Source organism: Carcharhinus amblyrhynchos, chromosome 25, assembly GCF_965287045.1.
Source record: "Carcharhinus amblyrhynchos chromosome 25, sCarAmb.v2.hapA, whole genome shotgun sequence".
In the NCBI taxonomy this organism is placed as follows: Eukaryota; Metazoa; Chordata; class Chondrichthyes; order Carcharhiniformes; family Carcharhinidae; genus Carcharhinus; species Carcharhinus amblyrhynchos.
Genome location: NC_137348.1, coordinates 42477746 through 42500829, shown reverse-complemented (window position 1 = coordinate 42500829; position 23084 = coordinate 42477746). Strand labels below are relative to the sequence as shown.

The 23084-nt window shown below is 44.3% G+C and overlaps 1 protein-coding gene across 5 annotated transcripts in view; it reads right to left on the bottom strand.

Moving 5' to 3' along the window:
- grin1a (glutamate receptor, ionotropic, N-methyl D-aspartate 1a) overlaps nucleotides 1-23084 on the bottom strand; it is a 201296-nt gene that overhangs the window by 61139 nt on the left and 117073 nt on the right. For all 5 annotated transcript variants that reach the window (XM_080212517.1, XM_080212514.1, XM_080212515.1 and 2 more), the window contains 5 exons: nucleotides 22493-22637; nucleotides 16497-16580; nucleotides 14149-14284; nucleotides 10560-10693; nucleotides 3981-4145 (listed from right to left, as the gene is read on the bottom strand). In XM_080212517.1, coding sequence (XP_080068643.1) covers nucleotides 3981-4145; nucleotides 10560-10693; nucleotides 14149-14284; nucleotides 16497-16580; nucleotides 22493-22637 — 664 coding nt within the window. The remainder of the gene's footprint in view (nucleotides 1-3980; nucleotides 4146-10559; nucleotides 10694-14148; nucleotides 14285-16496; nucleotides 16581-22492; nucleotides 22638-23084) is intronic.

Genomic DNA, 23084 nt, shown 5'->3' with positions numbered 1-23084 from the left:
GCTGTCTCTTTCTGCTCAGGCCACTTTTTCCTACCCAAGAGGTTGACAGCCATCAAAATCACTCATTACCAAGTTTCAGATTGTGAGCAGCAGTTGGCATCACTGCAACACATCCATAAGCTTGAGATCCTCATGGATAACATGTTTATTGATATGGTCACCCTGCAAGCAGGGAGAAAGGGAATGAACTTGCTGGATTCATTTGGATTGCCAAATTACCCTGTGGATATGGCACCTTTGAGAGGGATATGGCACCTTTGAGAGAGGTATGGCATTCTTTGGAATTGTTAAAAGTAAATACGTGTAAAAAGTGCATGAATTAATTGGAACTGTCAGACCGTCAATGGATTTAACTCTGCTGGGCTTTAAATACAAAAAAATCAGCCTGGAATTTAATTTAAATAATCAGTTGATATTTTATTTTGTCCATTGACATGAACCTGAGGTTATCATAATGAGATGTGTGTTGCAATAACTGATTTTGCAATCTAATAATATCACAGTGGGTGCCTGTTAAGTGAACAATTAGATTGACAGTTCCAAGTGGTAATGGAATAATTTTTTTTTCATAAGAGAATCATTGAAGGAATTTCAATGTATATATTTTTTAAATCAGTGGGAGTGTTTTTGTTTAAAATAGTGATGTCACCAATAGACATAATTTTATTTTATGTTGACACAACTCCTGAGGTTCGTCCATCGTGGATACTAGGTGTTGTAGCATGGAGCGGTAAGGGAAAAGGGTGGTGGGTGGAGTCATGTGCTGGCACTAAATTGGAATAGGGCTATATAAAGAGCCATAGGGATGTGGGGCACAGGGGTGTATGAGGGGCTATGGGAATGGGGGCGTCAGATGGCTTAGGTTGACACATATGGGGCATGGAGATTGTAAATGGGGGGGGCAATGCTTACGGGCTGTTTTTTGTTTTAATCATTTTTTAATTGTATTCAACTAAGTGTTGCAGCACACAGGCAGGCCCTTTTCAAAGTGCCTGAGATGGGAATTCTCCTAAATATTCCTGAATACATGGAGGAAAGGAAGAAAGAAAAGGGGAAGAGTGACAGTATTGATTAAGAAGAACATTGCATTGCTGCAGTGAGAAGATCACCACAAGGGGTCACGGGCAGAATCTATCTGGCTAGAGCTAAGAAATAAAAAAGGTGCGATTACATTGCTTGGTGTAACCTATAGGATATTAACTAGTGAGAATGGTGTTGGGAAGTAAATTTTCAAAGAAACTAAAGTGAATTGCAAGAATGATCGAGTAGTTATAATGGAGGACTTCAATTATCCAAATATAGACTCGGAGAGCAAAGTGTAAAGGGCAGAAAAGGGTAAGGGTTCTGAGAGTATTTTTAGGAGAATTTGCTACAGCAATATATTTCCAATCCAGACAGCCAGCATTGCGAGACCTCATTTTTGGACATCAGATTGGCCAAGTAGCTCAAGTGTCAGAAGGGGATTATTTAGAGAATGGTGATTATTGTATCACAGTGTCTAGGCTGATTATGGAAAAGGACAAATTTTGATCCAAAGTGAGACCAATGGGGAAAGCCAACTTCAAAAGGGTAAGAACTGATTTGGGTCAAGTAAGTTGGGGTAAAAGGCTGAGAGGCAAAACTGTACCTGAACAATGGGCACCTTTGAAGAAGAGATAGTTGGGGCATTGTCAAGGTATAGTCCCACAAAGGGAAAAGGTAAGTTCAAAAATTCCAGAGCTTCCTGGATATCAAAAAAGGAAAATTGAAGAAGTAAAAGTATTTTTATGACAAATGTCAACTCAGAACCAAACTGAATGTAGAAGATTCAGAGGGAACTGAAAAAGCAAATCAGTGGAAGCAAAGAGAGAATATGAGCAGAGACTGGAAACTAACACAAAACAGAATCCAAAAGTCTTCTACAGGCACATAAATATTAAAATGGTGGTAAAAGAAGCAGTGGCTGACTGGGGACCAAAACAGGAGATTTATGCATTGAACCAAGGAGCAGAGATGAGATATTAAATTAATACTTTGCATCCATCTTTCCCAAGGAAGATGATTTTGCACAGGTCATGGTGGAAGAGTTGGCAGTTCAGATTCTTGAAGGGTTTAAATTTGATAAGGAGGAGATATTGGATAGTGTGTCTGTGACGAGATTAATGAGGGTAATGCAGTTGATGTGATGAGCATGGACTTCCAGAAGGCATTTGATAAAGTGCTACACAACAGACTCGTGAACAAAAGGATAAACGGGACAGTAACAACATGGATATGACATTGGCTGTGTGACAGGAAACAGGAAGTAGTGGCGAACAGTTGTTTATCAGAACAGAGGAAGATGGAGTTCTTCCAGGGGTCTGTGTTTGGAGTCCTGCTCTTCCTGATAATTATTAATGACTAGAATCTTTGTGTATAGTCCACAGTTACAAAAATTTTGAAGAATCATGAACTGTGATGAGGATAATGTGGAACATCAAAAGAACACAGACAGATTGTGAAATGGGAGTGACAGATGAAATTCAATGCAGAAAAGCGTGAATGATTTATTTTGGCAGGAAGAACATGGAGAGACAGTATAAAATAAAGTGTGCGACTCTCAATGATGCGCAGGAAAAGAGGGACCAGGGTGTATTTCATTGAAGGTGGCAGAACTGTTTGAGACTGTGCCGTAAGCTGTGACATTTCTGTTTTCCCTCAAATCTGATGGAGGATCATATCAGTCCAAAGCATTAACAATGTTTCTCGCTAAACATGCTGCCTGATCTGCTGAGTATTTTGACCATTTCCTGTTTTTACTTCTGGTCTATCACTTATCAGTTTTCCAAACTCTTAACTAGAGTCTCCTTTCCTTAACTACTACTTCTCCTGCTCACTCTGAAATCTTAAACCCTTCTGTAGAGAAGATAATCTAGCCATCGCACCTTGACTTTCAGTGACATTACCATCACTGAATTCCCATACTACCAACATCCTGAGGGTTACCGTTGATCAAAAAGTGAAGTGGACTAGTCATATAAATACTGCGGCTTTAAGAACAGGCCACAGGCTAGGGACTCTGCAGAGAGGAAATGTCCTGACTCCCGAAAGCATGTCCATCATTTACAAGGCCTAAGTAGGAGTATGGTGGAATATTCTCCACTTGCCTGAATGAATGTGGCTCCAACAACACGCAAGGCAAAACAGCCCACTGGATTGGCACAGTGGTTAGCACTGCTGCTTCACAACGCCGGGACCTGGGTTTGATTCCCACCTTGAGTTACTTTGTGTGCAGAGTCTGCATGTTCTCCACATGTTTTCATGGGTTTCTTCTGGGTGCTCCGCTTTTTTCCACAGTCCGAAAGACACACTGGTTAGGTGCATTGGCCATGCTAAATTCTATCTCAGTGTACTCGAGGCAGGTGCCGGAGTGTGGCGACTAAGGGATTTTCACAATAACTTCATTGCAATGTTAATGTAAACTAACTTTAACACTGATAAGTACCTAGTAAAACATTCACTCCTTCCACCCAATGCACAGTGGCAGTAGTGTGCATTTACAAGATGTACTGCGGGAATTGGCCAAGCACTCTTCAACAGCATTTTCTAAAACCGCAACTTCTACCACGTGGAAAGCCAAGGGCAGCAGATAGCTAGGAACACCACCACCTGCAAGTTCCGCATCATCCTGACTTGGAGATATATCACCTGTTTCTTCACTGTCACTAGGTCAAAATCTTGGAACTCCCTCCCGAACACCACTGGACTGCAGCAAATTCAAGAAGGCAGCTCAACACTACCTTCTCAAGGGCAATTAGGGATGGACAATAAATGCTGGACTTACCAGTGAATCCCACATCCCGTGAAAAGAATAAATAAACAGAAAGCCAACCTCATTTACTTGTTATAAACATTGCGAAGCACCTTGACGGACAATGATGGATGACTAGAAAGCTGCATGATTACATGGTTGAATGGTTGGGTGAATAGTGAGCTGGGGGATCGATTAGCTGGATCGATACCTTCTTCACTAGAATGGTGAGTCCTTGATATTTGTATGGTTTGGAGAATTCAATGTACTGAGCACGTTCATTATTGATGGTGAGAGGGGCAACAATCATGTCACCAAGCCCACTCAGCAGCTCCCCCATCATCCCGTTCCATTCCTTCTTATTGCTGTTATTCACCTGGAAATAGTTAAAACATCTGTGTGAGCATTCTGAAACATTAATGGCAAAGACATTAAGAGAGGGAGAACTGGAAACTAATTCTGAGTAACGTTCCCAACCCACCTCTGCAAACTGATTGTCTTCAGTTGCAAACATTCTGGGTGTAAGTTTCCCAAAAATATTCTAAAGTTATTAGTCACAAGTAAATTCTAATGCTGGAATTCTACTACCTTACCCTCCATGGAATTGGAGCGGGTCAGGAGGGTCCAATGAAAATATCCATTGAGCTCGGGTGGGAATTTCCAGTCTCGCTCAAGCAAAGCCATAAAGTGCTGCATGCACTAAGTGTTGAATTTGCGTGAAAACTGGGGTAATTCATGCTGTTTTTCTTCAGTGGGAGTTCAGACAAGATTACCCCACACTCTGTGGAAAGCAGAGGCCACCAGTGTGAATATCATTAATTCCCACTGGAGAGGCTGAAATCAGTGTGCTGAGTGGGCCACTGCACATGCGCTGATCGGTCAGTGCCAAGATTGCTGCATGCGCAGTGGCCCCGCACTGCTAGCCTCCTAATCGCTGGCCAGCCCCGTGCCTTCGCAACACTGGCTCTCCATCCGCCAACTATTTCCCGGCCCAGCCACAAGCCCCACCCCCAGCCCGCCGCGGTCTCCAGCCACTCCCCTCCACATACCACCCCCCCCCCCCCACATTACCCCCTCCACAGTGTCAATACCCGCAGTGCCAACCCCCCTCCCAACCCACCCCGATTGCTGGCTTCCCTCCTTCTGCCACTAATCCCAACTGCAGAATGGCATTGGGATCCCCTACCCCTACCGATCGCTCCGTAAGCCCTGCCTCATCAAACCCCGTTCCCTTGGCACTACCCAGTGCTTGGTGGGCAGTGCCAAGATGCCCAATGGGCAGGGCCAAGGTCTCCAATGGGCATTGGCACTTTGTCCCTTGGGCAGTGCCAGGGGCACAGATGTCTACAGCCAAAGTGCCAGTGGTGTGGAGATGCTGGCGTTGGACTGAGGTAAGCACAGTAAGAAGACTCATAACACCAGATTTGGCAGTACAAGCTTTTGGCATCTCAGGCTCCTTCTTCAGGAGAGTGAGAAGTTCTGTTCACAAACAGGGCATATGCAGACATGGAGTCAACTGAATACCATCAGACTCACCACGGACTACTCTCTGGAATCGGTTGCATTCTTAGACACATGCATCTCCATCAATGACAGTCACCTCAGCACTTCACTGTATCGCAAGCCCATGGATAACCTCATGATGCTCCATTTCTTCAGCTTCCACCCCAAACACATTAAAGAAGCAATCCCCTATGGACAAGCTCTCCATGTACACAGGATCTGCTCAGATGAGGAGGATCGCAACAGACATCTACAGATGCTGAAAGATGCCCTCATAAGAACATCAATTGACAGTTCCAACACACTATAGCAAAAAACCTCACCGACCTCTCAGAAGACAAACATGGGACAGGGCAGAGAGAGTACCCCTCATTGTCCAGTATTTCCTTGGAGTGGAGAAGCTATGACATCTTCTCCAGAGCCTTCAACATGTCATCGATGAAGACGAACATCTCACCAAGTCATCCCCACACCCCCACTTCTAGCCTTCAAACAACTGCACAACCTCAAACAAGCCATTGTCTGCTGCAAACTACCCAGCCTTCAAGAGAACAGTGACCACGACACCACACAACCCTGCCACAGCAACCTCTGCAAGATGTGCTGGATCATCGACACAGATGCCATCATCTCGTGTGAGAACACTGTCTACCAACACACAGTACTTATACTTGCGACTCAGCCAACGTTGTCTACTTGATACGCTGCAGGAAAGGATGTCCCGAGGCATGGTACATTGGGGAGACCATGCAGACGCTACGACAACGGATGAATGAACACTGCTCAACAATCACCAGGCAGGAGTGTTCCCTTCCACTCGGAGAACACTTCAGCGGTCATGGGCATTCAGCCTCTGATCTTTGGTTAAGCATTTTCCAAGGCAGCCTTCGCGACACACAACAATGCAGATTCACTGAGCAGAAACTGATAGCCAAGTTCCACACACATGAGGATGGCCTCAACTGGGATCTTGGATTCATGTCACACTATCTGTAACCCCCATGACTTGCCTGGGCTTGCAAAATCCCACTAATTGTCCTGTCTGGAGACAATATCTCTTTAACCTGTGCTTAACTCTCTCTCCACTCACATTGTCTGTACCTTTAAGACTTGATTACCTGTAAACACTCGCATTCCAACCATTATCTTGTAAATTGAGTTTGTGTCTAAATATGCCCTGTTTGTGAATACAACTCCTCACTCACCTGAAGAAGGAGCCTGGGACTCCAAAAGCTTGTGCTGCCAAATAAACCTGTTGGACTTTAACCTTGTGTTGTGAGACTTCTTATAGTGCCAATGGCCAGGGGCACCCTTCCCCCCCGGCCAAAATCTGGGGGTCTGCAAATGCCACCCCCATTTACATGCAACTGAAATTGAAATGACCATTTAAATAGTCTATGCATCTCTCTGCGATTTCCAGTGTGGAACAGACGCCACCGGAAATCTGGCTCTGGAGACGCAAGTGGGGTGCGAACATTTGCGCAAACCCTGCAAATCAGCCACCGTGGGATTCTGCCAGCCTGCTGCGTTAATGTTTTGGGATGTGAGAATCACGGTCTCAATTCCATCATCCTGGTTTTTCAAAGAGGATTACTTTCAGGATGTTCCTGTGTAAAGTCTTGTATATCTGGTGCCAGCAAAGGTGCGGTACTGCCCTCTATAGAGGATCTGTTGAACTACAGAAACCTGAAACGTCTAGTCCTGCAGCTGTGTGTGGCCTCTTTTCCAGAGCTTCAGGGTGGTGCTGGTGGCATGGGGGTGAAAATGTTCTGGCACTGTGTCTGACTTGTACCTCTGTGTTGGATTTTTAGAGCTTCCACAATTCCTTCCCTGTCTTGTCTGCTGCAAGTTTTGGCAATGCTTAACAATCTTAAATAAGTCAAACGTTCTGTCCTCCCATGCAATCACTTACCTTTAAGTACACAAATCCCTTGGTATCATACTTATTGACCACACCAATCTCCCAACCCCTAAAATCTGCTGGAAAAACTGAAGCAGCAAATTTGGACAGTCAGCCAGTTCACTATGCCGCCTTGCTGGCATTTATTTATTTAGCTGGAGATTAAACCAAGTTCTTGCCCATGGACTGAACTGAAGATCCCACAGGCCATTGGATTTGCTGAACTTACTCCACACCACCGAGTCTCACAAAGATGTAACCATGTCTTCAACCCTCCATAAGATTGATGGCATTCTAAAAATTAATAATGAATTTTTGCAACGTTGTGTTTGTAGTCATCAGCTCATTAAAATACTGCACAAAATAGAAACATCATCATTGACTCCTGAAACTCTCTCCCAGGTGCTGGATCCAAGCATGCAGGAATACAAAATGTTGTGTAATGGCACCCCAAGCGTCATCAAGAAACTTCAGACTTTGTTAAGAACAAAAGGTATTTACTGATAAACAGAAACTTGATATTGGGGTGTGCAGCCCTTGGCTGTCCCTATCTTTACATGCTTATTTCATGACTTCCAGATGTACTCTACCCTGAGAGAGGACTCCACCCTCATTCATTCTTAGTTCCTAGTGATCCCTCAAACCAGGTTACCCTCTTCCACTGTGCTGTCTTAAAGAAATAGACAACAATCACTACATCCCTTCACCTTTAACTTTTTATATACAATGTTCAAAATTGATTTACTCAAACCCACATTCTAAACAAACATTATGTACACAAGTTAGACATTGGCAAATCAATGTAGTGATTGTTCAATGATGAAATCTTGAGGTTTGCATTTTAACGTAACACTTCTACAAGTAGGCTTCAACTATGCACAATTTCAAATATAGGCTGGAACCCTACCACTTTGTCCACCACGGAATCAGCACGAGCAAGAGTCCAACAACAGATATCTCTGTTGACCTCAGGTGGGAATTTCCAGTCTCGCCCAAGCGAGGCCGCAAAATCCCAACCAAGGGATCCTTCTATTCAGATTTGCTGCTTTCTGAGTTCTGTCCCAGACTGTGCACTTACCAAGGACCACATACTTTACTCTGTGAACAGTGTCACTCTCCGCTGTTGATTGTTTCTTTGTCAAGCATCTTACTCTATAATGTATGCAGGTACCTTCGTCACAATGCAACACAATCTTATGTCTTGAGAACTCATTCACAAATTGTCTGTCACATGTGAAGGAAATAGTGATGGCATTCTATTTCTGGTACTTGGCCCATGTGATAAAGTTTCTTCTCTTTCTAACATTTTAATTCAGCATTTTTTTCATCAACCATTTTATTATATTGATTCTTGTGCTTTTCTATTATTGTGGCACAATCTTAGTTTATTTTCTGAATTGCCAATTTTGTTGCAGTGTCAATCATTTCTTATCCCTTCAGTTAATTTCTCATTGCCAAGCTTCTGTTATTCATGCTCTCATTCTCCTGCTCCAATTCTTCACTGAACATGTTCTTATTTTCGAGTGGCTTTTCCATGGAGTTCAGCTTATTTTACATTGTCTTCTGTAAACATTGCTTCTTCAACATTCCGACCTCAACTTCCAGCTCTTTATGAGAAATTTCCAGTGCACTGACATCTTTATTCAGCTTAGCACTCTATTGCTGAGCATGTTGGAGTTCTTCCTCAAACTATTACAGTTTTTCAGTCAGAATAACTTCCCCTGTCAAAGAGAATCACAATCATTCTTTAGCCCATCGCTCTGCTTTTGAAATTCATTCAGTTTATTCATTTCTGAATTTCTTCCAAGATACAATCTCTTCTAACAATATTTGATAATGATTTTTCCCTACTCATGCTTTGCATGTTTTCAGAGAACTGACACGTTGCTTTTGTTGTAGTTGCAACAAACTCTACTTCTACGTTCAACATTTCTTCCTGCTTCTTGTTATATTTATTAGTCAATTCTCCTAAATTGTTAACTTGGTCAACAGTTGTGTTCTCCCTTTGGGTTTTTCCATTACTACGTCCTCCACAGCACCCTGGAACACGGACAGTTTCTCCCTCTCTGCAGAATACCAATTTCTCCAGCTCATTTGTATTTTCCACATGATAAGTCATTTGATCATACAATTGTATCTCTAGAGAATTCCCATTAATGGCTCTGGGAGATAATAGCTCTGCTCCAGTTTCTGCCTCAACAGATTCTACTCTTGGAGTTGATGATACAGGATGTCCTACATGTGTTCCATGGATCAAATCCTTGAGGTGCTTCATTCTGAGATGAGCAGTTCTCTCACTGATCACAAAACAGATAGCATCCATTACTTGGGATTTCATTGGCCTTTCTCGAGTTCCTTTCTACGACCTCTGTTGCTGAGTTCCATTTGTATTCCTCCCTCTCCGAGGTCTTGCAGTACTTCAGCTTTCTCCTGGGTTTTCCAGTGTGCTCCCCCGACTCCAGGATTTTTTACTATCTATTCTGAGTGTGGTGCTGTCCCTTCCTTGAAGTCTTAATTTCCTCTGCTGAGGTTTTGCGTTGCTTAGGAATTCCCTTTACGAGAGTTACTGTCTGTCTTTTCTGATTTGCCTGTCCATTGCCGTTGTTTCTTCTTGTGGTTGCTGCTTTGAATGCATTGGCATATGAAGTGTAACAGACACATGCACACAGTTATTGCTCAGATGTAGTTGGCCTCTCTTTGCAGGTGTATTTCAAACAAATGTATCAATACAGGTTCAGAATGTCTCTGACTGGTTCTATTTTTTCCCTTTCAAAGCTGCAGTACGAATCATTTTTTTAAAAAACATTTTAACATTTATTTAAAACAGATTGGAGACTTTTCTTCACAAAACTCTAGAACTTCTCTGTTGGAAATCCCTCATTGCTGGGACAGTTAGCCAGATAACTCCACCTGCCACTGCTCCCACCACCCCCCCAGCACTTCATCCAGCACTGTTTATGGGTTAGGTACCTACCAAAACAATAATGAAAATTAAGCTGACCTTTTTTATTAAAGAGGCTTTAAATCTGGGTTATTTTAAATTGAATTTCTCAGTCCACAAGTAGGAAAATACACATATGTATGTACACAGGCACACAGAGAGACACAACACACACACACGCACACACACAATGACGGACACACACATTCACACAAACACATTCACAGACACGTGCACACACTCACGTACGCTCACGTTTTATATCCATTTTGTTCACGGCTAACTTTGGGAAGACATCTTACATTTAAAGATTCATGACATCTAATACACAATGAATTGACTGTGGGTTATTAATGGACCACAAACCCCGTACATGTTTTCAGATCTTACCCAAGTTGTCCCTCATTCACTCCTTCACCATGTTAAATGAGAGAAGAAATACCTACTCGTTCCTGTGTCCCAAACTTCCCATCTTGGACGAGGTGAACCTCATAGGTAAAGTTCAGTGCAGGAGTGCTTGCAAGCTTGATGAGCAAATCAATACAGAATCCATAGCAGCACTGAGGAACAATGGGGCGACCTGCCAAATACAACATGGAGCGCAGTTATCATGGCTTCAATCAAAACATCTTACAACTTTGGGCAAGACGACAGCTCAGTGACTATCACTGATTGCTGTGCAGACACATGGATTTGGGCCGGTGTCTGTGGGATTCTCCCCGTGCTTGCGTGGGTTTTCTCCGGGTGCTCCAGTTTCCTCCCACACCCCAAAGATGTGCTGTTAGGCTGATTGGCAGGAATAAGTTGTCCCTAAATCAATTTCCCTCAATCTGGATGGCCATAAAACATTAGACAGGGGTCGTGGGTAGAGAGGTGGACTGGTGGTGTTGAGATGGCGGCGCGGGCTCGTTGGGCCGAAAGGCCTGTTTTCCGGGCTGATTTTGTTCTTTGCTCTTCTTCTTAACTAACAGCTTCTATATTTCAATACATCACAGCACAGTTGTTTAAAAATATCTGAAATGCATATGATTGTCAAAAAGTGTAAACTTAAAAATACAATTTCTGAATGGAATGTTGCTGCAGTAACACTTAATAGTTAATTAAAATCATCTAACACTGAGAAATTGTATTTCCTAGAATCAGTGCTAAGATGGTCAAGAAGAATGCTCGAAATGCATGTGAGACCTCAAGGGGTCCATAACTTTCTTATTTCAATGGGAAATTTCTGCTCCTGTCCCATTGCTTCCAGCCTGCATCAGTTAAAGATCCTGGAGAACATTGAGCCTGGGGCCAGGCTCAGATTTTTCAAAAAGACCTGCAAGCCCTCACATGGACACTGACCTCAGGAGGTCACAGTGTGGGAGGAGGGTGCAGCACCCTGTCTCACAGAGAGTGCCCATCCTTCATTGATGAGCAGGGAGGTGAGGATAAACTTCACAATGGCACACAAGCGGCCTACCATTTCTGGGGCCTCTTCTCATGGCATTCTGAATGAGGACAGCAGCTCCTCCACCCTCTGTCGGTCAATGTTCATTTATTAGCCACAAGTAAGACTTAGATTAACACTACAGTGAATTTACTGTGAAATTCCCCTAGTCGCCACACTTCGACATCTGTTCGAGTCAATGCACCTAACCAGCATTTCTTTCAGACTGTGGGAGGAAACTGGAATACCCGGAGGAAATCCACACAGACACGGGGAGAACATGCAAAGTCCACACAGTGACACAAGTTGGGAATCAAAGCTGGGTCCCAGGTGCTGTCAGGCAGCAGTGCTAACCACTGTGCTACAATGCCATCCACAGATCCATCCTCTGAGCCCTGGGCAGTGAGGTGTGCCCTTGCTGAGTGCAACCCCCTGGAGGTGCCTGCTCAGGCTCTTCCAACCAGAGGATGACCACCAAGATCATCAATACCAACAGGACATAACAGTCAGCAACCTGCCTCTAATACCACTCTCTGTGAGGGGAGAAGGGGGACACCTACATGTTACATTCACAAACATTAGCTTAAGACCTCAGCAGAAGTTTGCACTGGAAGCCTATGTTTTCTTTTCATATCACCTGAGTTTATAAATGATCCAACTGGATGGTTTTGCTTTGTTTTAAGTTAATGTTATCACTGCTTACCCACAAGCTGTAAGTTTTCAGTATAGTTTGATAGGTGGTCAGTCTCGTCAGTGCCCCAGGGGAAACATTTGGAGTATCTGACTTTGTTACTTGGACAGTCATGCCACAGTGGGCTCATGGAGTGGTTAAGTGTGAGTTGTTTGGATGGAAGTGGTGCCCATAGACTCAGTGGGAAAGACAGGCCTGCCAGCCTAGTTCGAGAAATGCTGAATCAAGGCCTCCTTGGTGTCCTGGACTCCCTGGAGGTTTGTGATTTCAGCCTCTTTGTCCTCACCTTTTGGCTGCCAACTTCTGTATCTGAGTCAATGCTGGATTCCTCCTCTGAGGCAGGTGCAGCAGTATCAGCGGCTCCCTGGTTCAGTGGCTCCCCATTCGAAAGAGCACAGCAGACAATGATAGGAGTGACACTCGCTCTAGCAGAGTGAATGTGGCACCCCCAGATTGGTCCAGGCATTGGAACCTCCTCTTCAGCAGGTTAATGGTCCTCTCTTGACCTTGTGGATACTGGCAGTGATTATATCTTTTCTCTGTCTCTGTCTTTGGGTGTCAGAGAGGCATTATCAGTCACCTTTTCAAATTCATTCGTCACCCAGTATCCAGTCTTTGAGGTGAGCTGGAGCCGTGTACAGCCTTGTCAGTGAGGAAGAATGTAGGCATCATGAGAGCAGACAGGGTACCTCCCACAGACCACAGAATCTGGGTCTTGTGCTTACAAACTATCTAAATATCAAGGAGTGAAATCATTTCCTGTTGACAAAGGCACCTGGCTGACCAGCTGGCACCTTGACAGCCACATGGGTACCATCAATGCACCCTGGATCTGGAAGACCACTACAATTACAGCAAAGCCTCTTGCACCTGGCTGACTTAGACTTGAAATGAATGAATGTTCTCACCCTTTTGAATAAAGCATCAGTCACCAGCTTGTGTGCAGCTGACACAGGAATTCATAAAGATTACCCTGAAAAATTCCACATGCATGTGTTTAGTGTCACAGTGATCTTGAAAGACACGGCATCAGGTGTCCACCCACACAACTGGAAGCTATCTCTGGTCCAATCATCTGACAAATGATCGTGACGGCTTCCCTTGAAAACTATAGTCTCCTGTGGCACTGCACCTTAGTCATGTCAGGGTAGTTGCTTCACTGTTTGTATACTCTGACAGGTGAATAGTGGTGTCTTCCTTGGGGATTTCCTCCTTACCCTCCCTGAGTACTCTGTGCCTGCAGCCACCTGGCTTCCTCTCCATCTGTCCCCTGTCTGCCTCCTTCTCAGATATGCTACTGAGTAGACTATACCTATCTGCACAAATGCAAGTGGGTCTGAACCGTACACGGAGGGTAACTTTGGAACCCAGATTTCCAACATCAGAGGACAGCAATGTCCTGAAGCTCCAGGCTATGTTGAACCTTCCACAGAATGCAGAGATAACACTGAAAATGCTTAGAAAAAGCCCTTCACCTCACTCCCAAAAACTCCTCATTCTCAGCCTGCCTTTCCTCTAGCTGTAAAAAGTCTGACAACACCAGGTTTAAGTCCAACCAATTTATTTGATAGTAAACTCACTAGCTACCGGGGTTTGTCCCTTCATCATGTAAATGGAGAGTTCTGGCCTCAGACAGAACTAGCTCCCTCTAGTTCCCTTTCATCCCACCCTTGGATGAGAAAACTGTAAAAATGGATTGGCCATGTGTCCATGTGATCACATAAAAACAGCACGAGCACCATAATATTGGGAACAATTGCAGAGACAATCCTCTCGGGTGGCTTCATAACTGCTGATGGCCATGCTGCTGACCCATGCCTGCTGACTGAGACATTGTCTGAGTGTGTGATGATGTTCGTAAAATTCTGCCCAAGATTATGTTTGCTGCGAACAGTGATAGTGACATAACATGGCTTACCTGGCACAGTTGCATTGGGTCCTGTACAGATCACCTTTTTAATGGGGTCACCACTAATTGTAAACTCTTCTTCACATGTTCCATCTGGTAATGTTGGCTTCACATATACAAAAGGCTCCTGATAAATACTGACAATCTTTGGATAAAGTGAAAAAAATCTAATCACCTTTCTACATAAAGTATTTCCTTGTGAGCAGTTTATAAACAGTTTACATGGAAAGTAAGAAAAATCTCCCCAAATGTAACGAGTTATTATTGTTTATAGTTTAGACATGATACATTAGAACAAAATCTTCAAAGTTAGGAGCTTCATGTTGAAGGCAGGAGACTATGCACCCATTTTTGAGCCCGAAAACTTGGTAAAGTCAGGCATGAGGCCAGTGCCCATTTCCCTTTTACCAAGGCCCGAAAATGACTGCGATCGGAGCCGCACTCAAAATGGGTGCAACAGCCATTTAAATGCATTTGCATACACATAAGTTGACTTAATGGGCTGCATGCCCAACTTTACCAGCACTTCCCCCTTGACCTCCATGTTCGCCCATCCAGAAATGGGGCAAACCATACATGCTCCATAAAAGTCCAATTCGAGTGCTCCGGTTCGTGAGGAGGTAAGTGTTGAGTGTCCATTGGCTCTCTGCTGGAGATTGGTGGGGGGCGGGGAGGTCCGCGGCCGCTCTGCATGAGATCAGTGAGGGGGAAGGGGGTCCACTGCCACTCTGCATGAGATTAGTAGGGGTGAATTATAGGGAGTGGGATACCTTGATCTTGGGATTGGACATAGCTCAGCACAACATTGAGGGCCGAAGGGCCTGTACTGTACTGTAATGTCCTATGTTCTCTATGTAAGGGAGGTCCGCTGCCAGTCTGCCTGAAATCAGTGAGGGGGAAAAGTGGGGAGGGGCCCGTGATCGGTCTGGGTGGCAGGGAGGTGGTGGGATAAGGGGGTCAGTAATGTTGTGGGAGGTAGGGCAATATCTGTGGGGGCCATGGGGAGGCATTATTCAGTTCGGGAGCAATGTGGCAGGGGAGCAGCATTCTATCATATTTGTTTCTGCGTGTGCGTAGTTGGAGGCACTGATTGGAGCTGCAGGATTTTTGGTGCATTAAGCCCCGCCCACAGACTTCTGCAGCACAATTCAGTATTGCTGATATTATTTTCAGGCAGAGAATGGTTCTAAAAGTCAGATCTAAAACACTCCCAGTTTCAAGTCCGCCCAGCATTTAGAATCAGAATGGTAAAATATTGTCCTGAGAGTTGTGTAAATCTAGGCTGTAAATGCTGAAGTTAAATAACCCAGCCTCTTAGCAGCTGTAATAGGCCTTTTACCATTACGTTTGAAACATCTTCCATTATAGGTCCCTGATGCCACACACTGAACTCCACAATGTAGGCTTTTTATTGAACCCATTCAGCAATGGTGGAAATCAATACAATTCTCCTCATTTATTCCCAGGATCTTGTATCATGTTACATAAACATACACAGATTGATAGTTGTTGGAATGTTTTATGTGAAATGATTTCCTTGTCTTCAGCATCATTGATCACTCCTGCGAGTGAGAGGAAAACAGCAAACCCCTGGCATTGTACTCAGGTTGGTTTGAATATATCATCGATTGGAATAAATGAATATAGTCTGTACCAGTTTGCAGCTTAGATTGGAAAGTATGGGACTAAGTTATTGTATATTGAACAGATAGTTGGACTATTTTCAGTACAAACAGTGTGTTGCAGTTACTGCAACCGTTATTAGTCTGAAAATGTAAGTAAAGAACAGAGCCACTTCTCCTGCATAAGCCCTGAACATTAATCTGGGATTTTCATCCCTTTACTCTATCATTGGTGATTCACACTCTTCCCTTACCTTCATACTGCAATTCAGGCCATTCACCCTCCTCTCCTCCTTCATTGATATTGACTTGGACGTCAAACCATGAGCTTAAAGTAAGGGGAAAGTCATCATAGTCCGTGACCATAGGCTGCTCTCCCTTTGAAGGGGGGAGAGCTGACTGGTGGTGATTTAACCTGAGGATCACCACACCTCAGGTGAAGGGCAAGGTTGAGAAGGCAGAGCCTTCATGAATAACCTCAACCGATTCGGGGCATTGAACCCATGCTGTTGGCGTCGCTCTGCATCAAGAACCAGCTGTCCAGCTAACTGGGAACTTACTGCACGAATAGCTAGCAGTCCTGGTTTCTGTATTGTGAAACTGGACATTAATCCCTATCTATAATGACTCAAGCACTGAAGTTGAACTATTCTCGACATCAGGATTACTGCAGAGAATGCAATGTTTTAGCCTCACAGCTGCTGGACTGCTAGAGTAATTTTGCCAGGTTTCTACCTTCAATTTTGTCGACATCTGAAAGCCTTTGGGTGTATTTAACTCTCCTCCTGGCCAAATTATTTTCTTGTCATTCAGCAGAACCTGTGGAATTGATCACATACTGTCAGAAAAACATTCTCGATATGGAAGGTAGACTCAGTAAGGGAGAACAATTAAGCACAAAGGCAGAATTCTCCGGCCATTCACGCCCTGTCACTGCTGCAAGTGAGGATGGAGAATTTACCAATCAGCCAGATCTCCATTCACAGCAGCGGGGCTGGAGAATCTTGTTGGCGTGAATGGCCAGCATGAATGGCCGGAAAATTCCAGCCGAAGCTTCTAACAAAATACCATCTGCTCTATTACCAGCTCAACAAGTTTTACTTCCATTGACATGGAGTGACTAACAGGGAAAATTTATGAAAATACCGAACTGCCACATTTCAAAAATTCCAAAAGTGGATTACAACTTTCAATATGATTAATTAGATTGCAGGAAGTCTTTCAGTGATTTTATTAAGCAAAGATTGTTCCAATCATTGATATCTGTATGTGTCCAACTAGCAGTCAATCCTATTACAGATAATAAGTAAATTATTAATATTAATACATTACAGGGAGCTGGAAATGCAATCTTTTTCAATCTTTTGTCAGTATAAAAAAGGGTGCCGCGGTGGCACAGTGGTTAGCACTGCTGCCTCACAGCGCTAGGGACCCGGTTTCAATTCCGGCCTTGGGTGACTGTCAGTATGAAGTTTGAATGTTCTCCTCATGTCTGTATGGGTTTCCTCTGGGCACTCCAGTTTCCTTTCACAGTCCAAACATGTGCGGATTAGTTGTTTGGCCATGCTAATTTGCTCCTTAGTGTTGGAGGGAGTAGCAAGGTTATGGGAATGGAGCATGGGCGGGATTGTTGTCAGTGTAGACTTGATGGGCCAAATGCTTCCTTCTACACTGTATTGTATGATTTTGTCAGAACTGCCAACATGCCCTTTAACTTGTACTTGCCACAAGCTGTAAATAACCACCTACTTAATGTTCTGAAAATCACCTTTCCAATTGTTCTATTTATTTATCTGTATGTGGTATTTTACAATCTTTGGGTCTGAGGTGTGGATATGATTGATTAACATATGATGTTCAATTTAAACATTTTATGATTTGGCAAGTACCAAAATTTTTGACTTTTCTTTGGTTAAAAGAAACATTAGAATGTGGAAGAAATGAACTCAGTGTATGGGTCTGGGTACTTGTTATCACACCAACAACCCCATGTTCAACAGTCACAGAAAAACTCCACATCACTCTGGTGCAATTAGACTCACAGCAGGGCTTCAGTGAGCACAAAAAGGCTGAGTTATTTTAAGCTCTTACGCAATCATAAAACAAAATTAATTCTCTTAGGATGATCAGAGCTGCATTTTTTATGTTGTAACAGCAATGCAGCAGGGTGAGAATACTTAATAAAAGATAAAGGTAGAAAACACCTAACTTACAATCCTGTGAGCATTCCTGCATTTTACCTACGAGGTTCATCTAATGTAGAATGGGAAGTCTGAGACAAAGAAGTGAGGGGTTATTTCTTTTTTCATTTAACGGGATAAACAATTAAATGAGGGAGAACTTGGGTTCTCATGGTATCCTAAAGTGCATTACAGCCAGTGAGGGATTTTTTAAGTATTGTTGTTGTGATGAAGGAAACGTGGCAACCAATTTGTACACAGCAAATTCCCACAAACAGCAATGTGATAATCAGTTACTCTGCTTGTGTGGTGCTGCTGGCTCAGGGGTAATTAGTGGCCAGAATTCCCCCTTTCTTGACTGGTACCAGGAATCCTTTTATATCTATGAGAGGTCAGATGGAGCCTCAGTTTGACATCCCATCTGAAATATGGTACTCTGGACAATGCTGCACTCCCCCAATACTGCAGTGAAGAATCTGCCTAGGTTTTGTGCTCAGGTGTCTGGAGTGAGGCTTGTATCCGTACCCTCCTGATTTCAAGATCAGAGTGATTTCAAGATCAGGAGAGAGCTGACTAGCGTCAGCTATGCCGGGAGCCAGTCAAGTCAGGTGAATATCTATCACTTCACCATGGAGTTCTGGGGAGCTAGGTTGATTGAAATAATTAAAATATGGCTTAACCCTAATTTTACCACCATGCAACAAAACCAGCAATAACTTGCATTCATATAGCACCTTTACACTGTAAAATTCTCCAAGTCCCTTTACAGAAGGGATATCAAACAAAATTTGACACCAGACCATACGGAAGAGATATTGGCTGGGATTCTTCCAAAAAAAATCAAATGCCCAACATGCGGGAAAACAGGAGTATTTCTTGCCAGTTCTTTTAGTGTTCTTACCAGAGCGATTCTCTGACACTCTAAGCATTGCAGAATGCTTCTGTGGAATTCACTCTGGAAAGTAAAGGCTGGGGCCTATTCCCACCCAACAAACTGGCAGCATAAGCTGAGCAGGCCATCGCATGCGCTGATCTGCCAAGGTGCCTGGTGGGCAGTGCCAAGATGTCTTCCCTGACCCCTGACCTTCCTGGGGGGCTTCAGTGCCCTAAGATCCACTGCAGCAGGGTCAAGGTGCCTCTCCCCCATTAGTGGGCAGTAGTCATAAATACCACTGGAGAGAACCACTCCTATTGGGTGGGGTAGGGATGGCAATGGGGAGAGATGCTAGTGGACCTGGAGCATGCTGTTCCGAGTCCGCTAATCATAAATTGCAATTTCAATGGTGGCACGGTGGCACAGTGGTTAGCACTGCTGCCTCACGGTACCAGGGACCCAGTTCAATTCCCGGTTTGTCTGTGCGGAGTCTGTATATTCTCCCCGTGTTTGTGTGGTTTTCCTCCCATAGTCCCAAGACGTGCTGGTTAGGTGTGTTAGCTATGCTAATTTCTCCCTCAGTGTACCAAACAGATACCGGAGTGTGGCGATTTGGAGATTTTCACAGTCACTTCATTGCAGTGTGAATGTAAGCCTACTTGTGACCAATAAACAAACTTTAAATAATATCATAATCAGCACCGCGCTGCTTTCCAGCATGGAGCTCATTACGCTCAAGTCTCTGGGAGTCTTGTGACTGGCATATCTTGCTACAGCCCTCACTGTTGTCTCCCATTAGATCAGATGATCAAAAGCTTGATCAAAGATGCTGGCCAGAATTTTACTGCCTTGCCCACCACAGGAATTGGGGCGGATCGTGGAAAGGTCCATTGAGTAGGATTTAACAGTTTCGGGATGAGTGAGGCTGTAAAATCCTGCCCATGATGTCTTAAAGGAGGAATAAGAAATTTTATTATTTCGTGGGATTTGGGCATCCACTGGCTAGGCCAGCATTTATTGCCCATCCTTAACCAACCTTAAGAAGATAGTGGTGAGGTGCCGTTTTGAACTGCTGCAGACTGTGGTGTAGGTACATCCTCAGTGCTGTTTGGGAAGGAGTTCCAGGATTTTGACCCGATGACAGTGAAGGAACAGTGATATATTCCCAAGTCAGGATGGTGAGTGACTTGCTGGGAAATATGCAGATGGTAATGTTCCCAGGTATATGCACCTAGGTCTCTAGATGGTTGTGGTTTAGAAGATGCTGTTGAAGGATGACTGGTGAATTGCTGCAGTGCATCTTGTATAGAGCACACATTCTATAAACGACTAATGTTAAATGGCTAATGGAAAACGGCTAATGTTACGCCGCTGTTTAAAAAGGGTAGCAGGCAAAAGGCAGGGAACTATAGGCTGGTTAGTTTAACGTCTGTTGTAGGAAAAATGCTTGAATCTGTCATCAAAGAAGAAATAGCGAGGCATCTTGAGAAGAATTGTTTGATAGAGCAGACGCAGCACAGATTCGTTAAGGGGAAGTCGTGTCTGACGAATTTCTTGAAATTCTATGAGCATGTGTCTAGTGTAGTGGACAGAGGGGAACCGGTGGATGTGGTGTTTCTTGATTTTCAGAAGGTGTTTGATAAGGTGCTGCACAAAAGGTTGTTACAGAAGGTTAGGGGGCATGGAGTTGGGGGTAAGGTGTTAGCGTGGATAGAGGTTTGGCTGTCAAATAGGAGGCAGAGAGTAGGTGTCAATGGGTGCTATTTGGATTGGCGGTTGGTGACTAGTGGAGTGCCCCAGGGATCGGTGCTGGGGCCTCAGCTATTTACCATTTATATAGATGATCTGGAGGAGGGAGCTGAGTGTAGGGTGTCGAAATTTGCTGATGACACAAAGATAAGTGGAAAAGCAAATTGTGCGGAGGGTGTAGAAAGCCTGCAGAGGGATCTAGACAGGCTGAGCGAGTGGGCGAGGACCTGGCAGATGGAATACAATGTTGGCAAGTGTGAGGTTATCCACTTTGGCAGGAATAATAGTAGGAGGGACTACTGCTTAAAGGGCAAAAAGCTGCAGCATGCTACGGTGCAAAGGGACCTGGGGGTCCTTGTGCATGAGTCGCAAAAACCCAGCCTACAGGTGCAGCAGGTGATCAGGAAGGCAAATGGGATGCTGGCCTTCATAGCGAGGGGGATTGAATATAAAAGTAGGGAGGTCTTGCTGCAACTGTACAGGGCACTGGTGAGGCCGCAGCTGGAGTACTGTGTGCATTTTTGGTCGCCGCACTTGCGCAACGATATTTTGGCCTTGGAGGGAGTGCAGAGGAGGTTCACTAGGCTGATACCGGAGTTGAGGGGGTTGAACTATGAAGAGAGGCTGAATAGACTGGGCTTGTACTCGTTGGAGTTTAGAAGGATGAGGGGGGATCATATTGAGACGTATAAGATGATGAAGGGGATGGATAGGGTAGAGGTAGAGAGGCTCTTCCCGCTCAGAAAGGACAGCAGGACTAGAGGGCACAGCCTCAAGATAAGGGGGGGTAAGTTCAGAACAGAGTTGAGGAGGAACTTATTCACTCAAAGGGTGGTGAATCTCTGGAATTCTCTGCTCGTTGAAGTGGTGGAGGCTGCCTTGCTAAATATATTTAAGACGCGGGTAGATAGGTTTTTGGTAGGCAAGGGGATTAAGGGTTATGGGGAGAAAGCGGGAAAGTGGAACTGAGCCACTTCAGATCAGCCATGATCTTATTGAATGGTGGGGCAGGCTCGAAGGGCTAGATGGCCTACTCCTGCTCCTATTTCTTATGTTCTTATGTTATGTTCTTATGTTCTTATTCTCTTACTATGCATGGTGAGTGGAGGGATGTTTAAGTTGATTCTGATCAAGTCAGATTGCTTAGAGAGACAGAGGTGTTTAGGGAGGCATTTCCAGAATTAGGGACTGAAGCTGCTGAAGGCACGGCTGCCAGTGATGGAGTAATTAAAATCAGGATTGTACAAGAGGTGTGTAAATATCCCAGAGGATTGTTAGGCTGGAAGAGAGAGATAGGAAGGGGTGAAGAATGGAGTGATTTGAAAACAAGGATTCAAAAATTTAAATTGCTGAATTGAGAGACAGCAGAGATCAGTGAGCAGAGGGGTGTTGGTGAGTAGGACTCGTTATGAGAAAGGAGATGGGCAATCTGCAGTGTTTTGGATGAACTCCAGTTTACAGACAGTGGAAGCTGAGGACAGCATTGGAATATTGGGCTGGAATTTTACCACCACGCCTGCCCTGGAATCAGGATGGGTGGGCATGGCTTGCAGAATGGAATTGTCCTTTGTTGTCCTTGGGTGGGATTTTATGAGCCTCGCCCAAGCAATGTTATATACCGGCCATGAAGTCTGGAGCTACCAGAAGCATGCATGAGGGTTTCAGAAGCAGATTAGTTGAGGCAGGGGTGGAGATGACTAAGCACTGGCATTGAGATGACTGAGTCCCTGGCATGTGAGACAGCAGTGCTAATCATTGCACCACTGTGCCGCCCTGGTTGCTTCACAGAGAGAAAATTAAACAATGTGCTTGTTTCCCCCCAGTGCTACACTTGATCAGGAACAATGAGGGTCAGTGTTCGGGTAGTGTCCGGGTCAGGATCAATCCCAGTTCAATGCTAAGGTTAACTCTCAGTTTCTCATACGTACGTTTGTCCCATTGTACACTCCAATTTGCACCAGTTTCCCTTTCTGTACGTTGACAATGCTGTAGTTAGAAAACTTTCGATCCCCTTCATCATTAAACTCCACTTGTCCTGTGAAGCCTTCACGATATTTAGTGGACAGCAGAACCCTGCGGGGAATGGACACACAACACCTCAGCAACTATAATGTGGACATAACTACAATTAATCAGATCTGAGTGCCCTATCTCCTGAAATTGATAGTGGCTAAATGTTAATGTGTGTGTGCTGACTTGTGGACTATTTTACTGAGGCTCAAGCCTATCCTAAACTCCATGTGGTCAATACTGCTCCTGATCTCAGGTGAGACTACTTGCAGAGATTGTGGGTGCACTTGGCAATAACCTTCCATAATACCTAAATTCTGGCAATTGATCCAGTTGATTGGAAAACTGCCAATCACACATTCAAAATCAGAGGGAGACAAAAAACAAGTAATTCGCCAAAGTGGGACTTCCTTCCAAGTGAGACCTAAACTGCCACCAATCAATGTTCATTAGAGCATGAAATAAGAGTGGATCTGTTGGAGACAGTGAGGAGGCATTTCCTGCTGACTT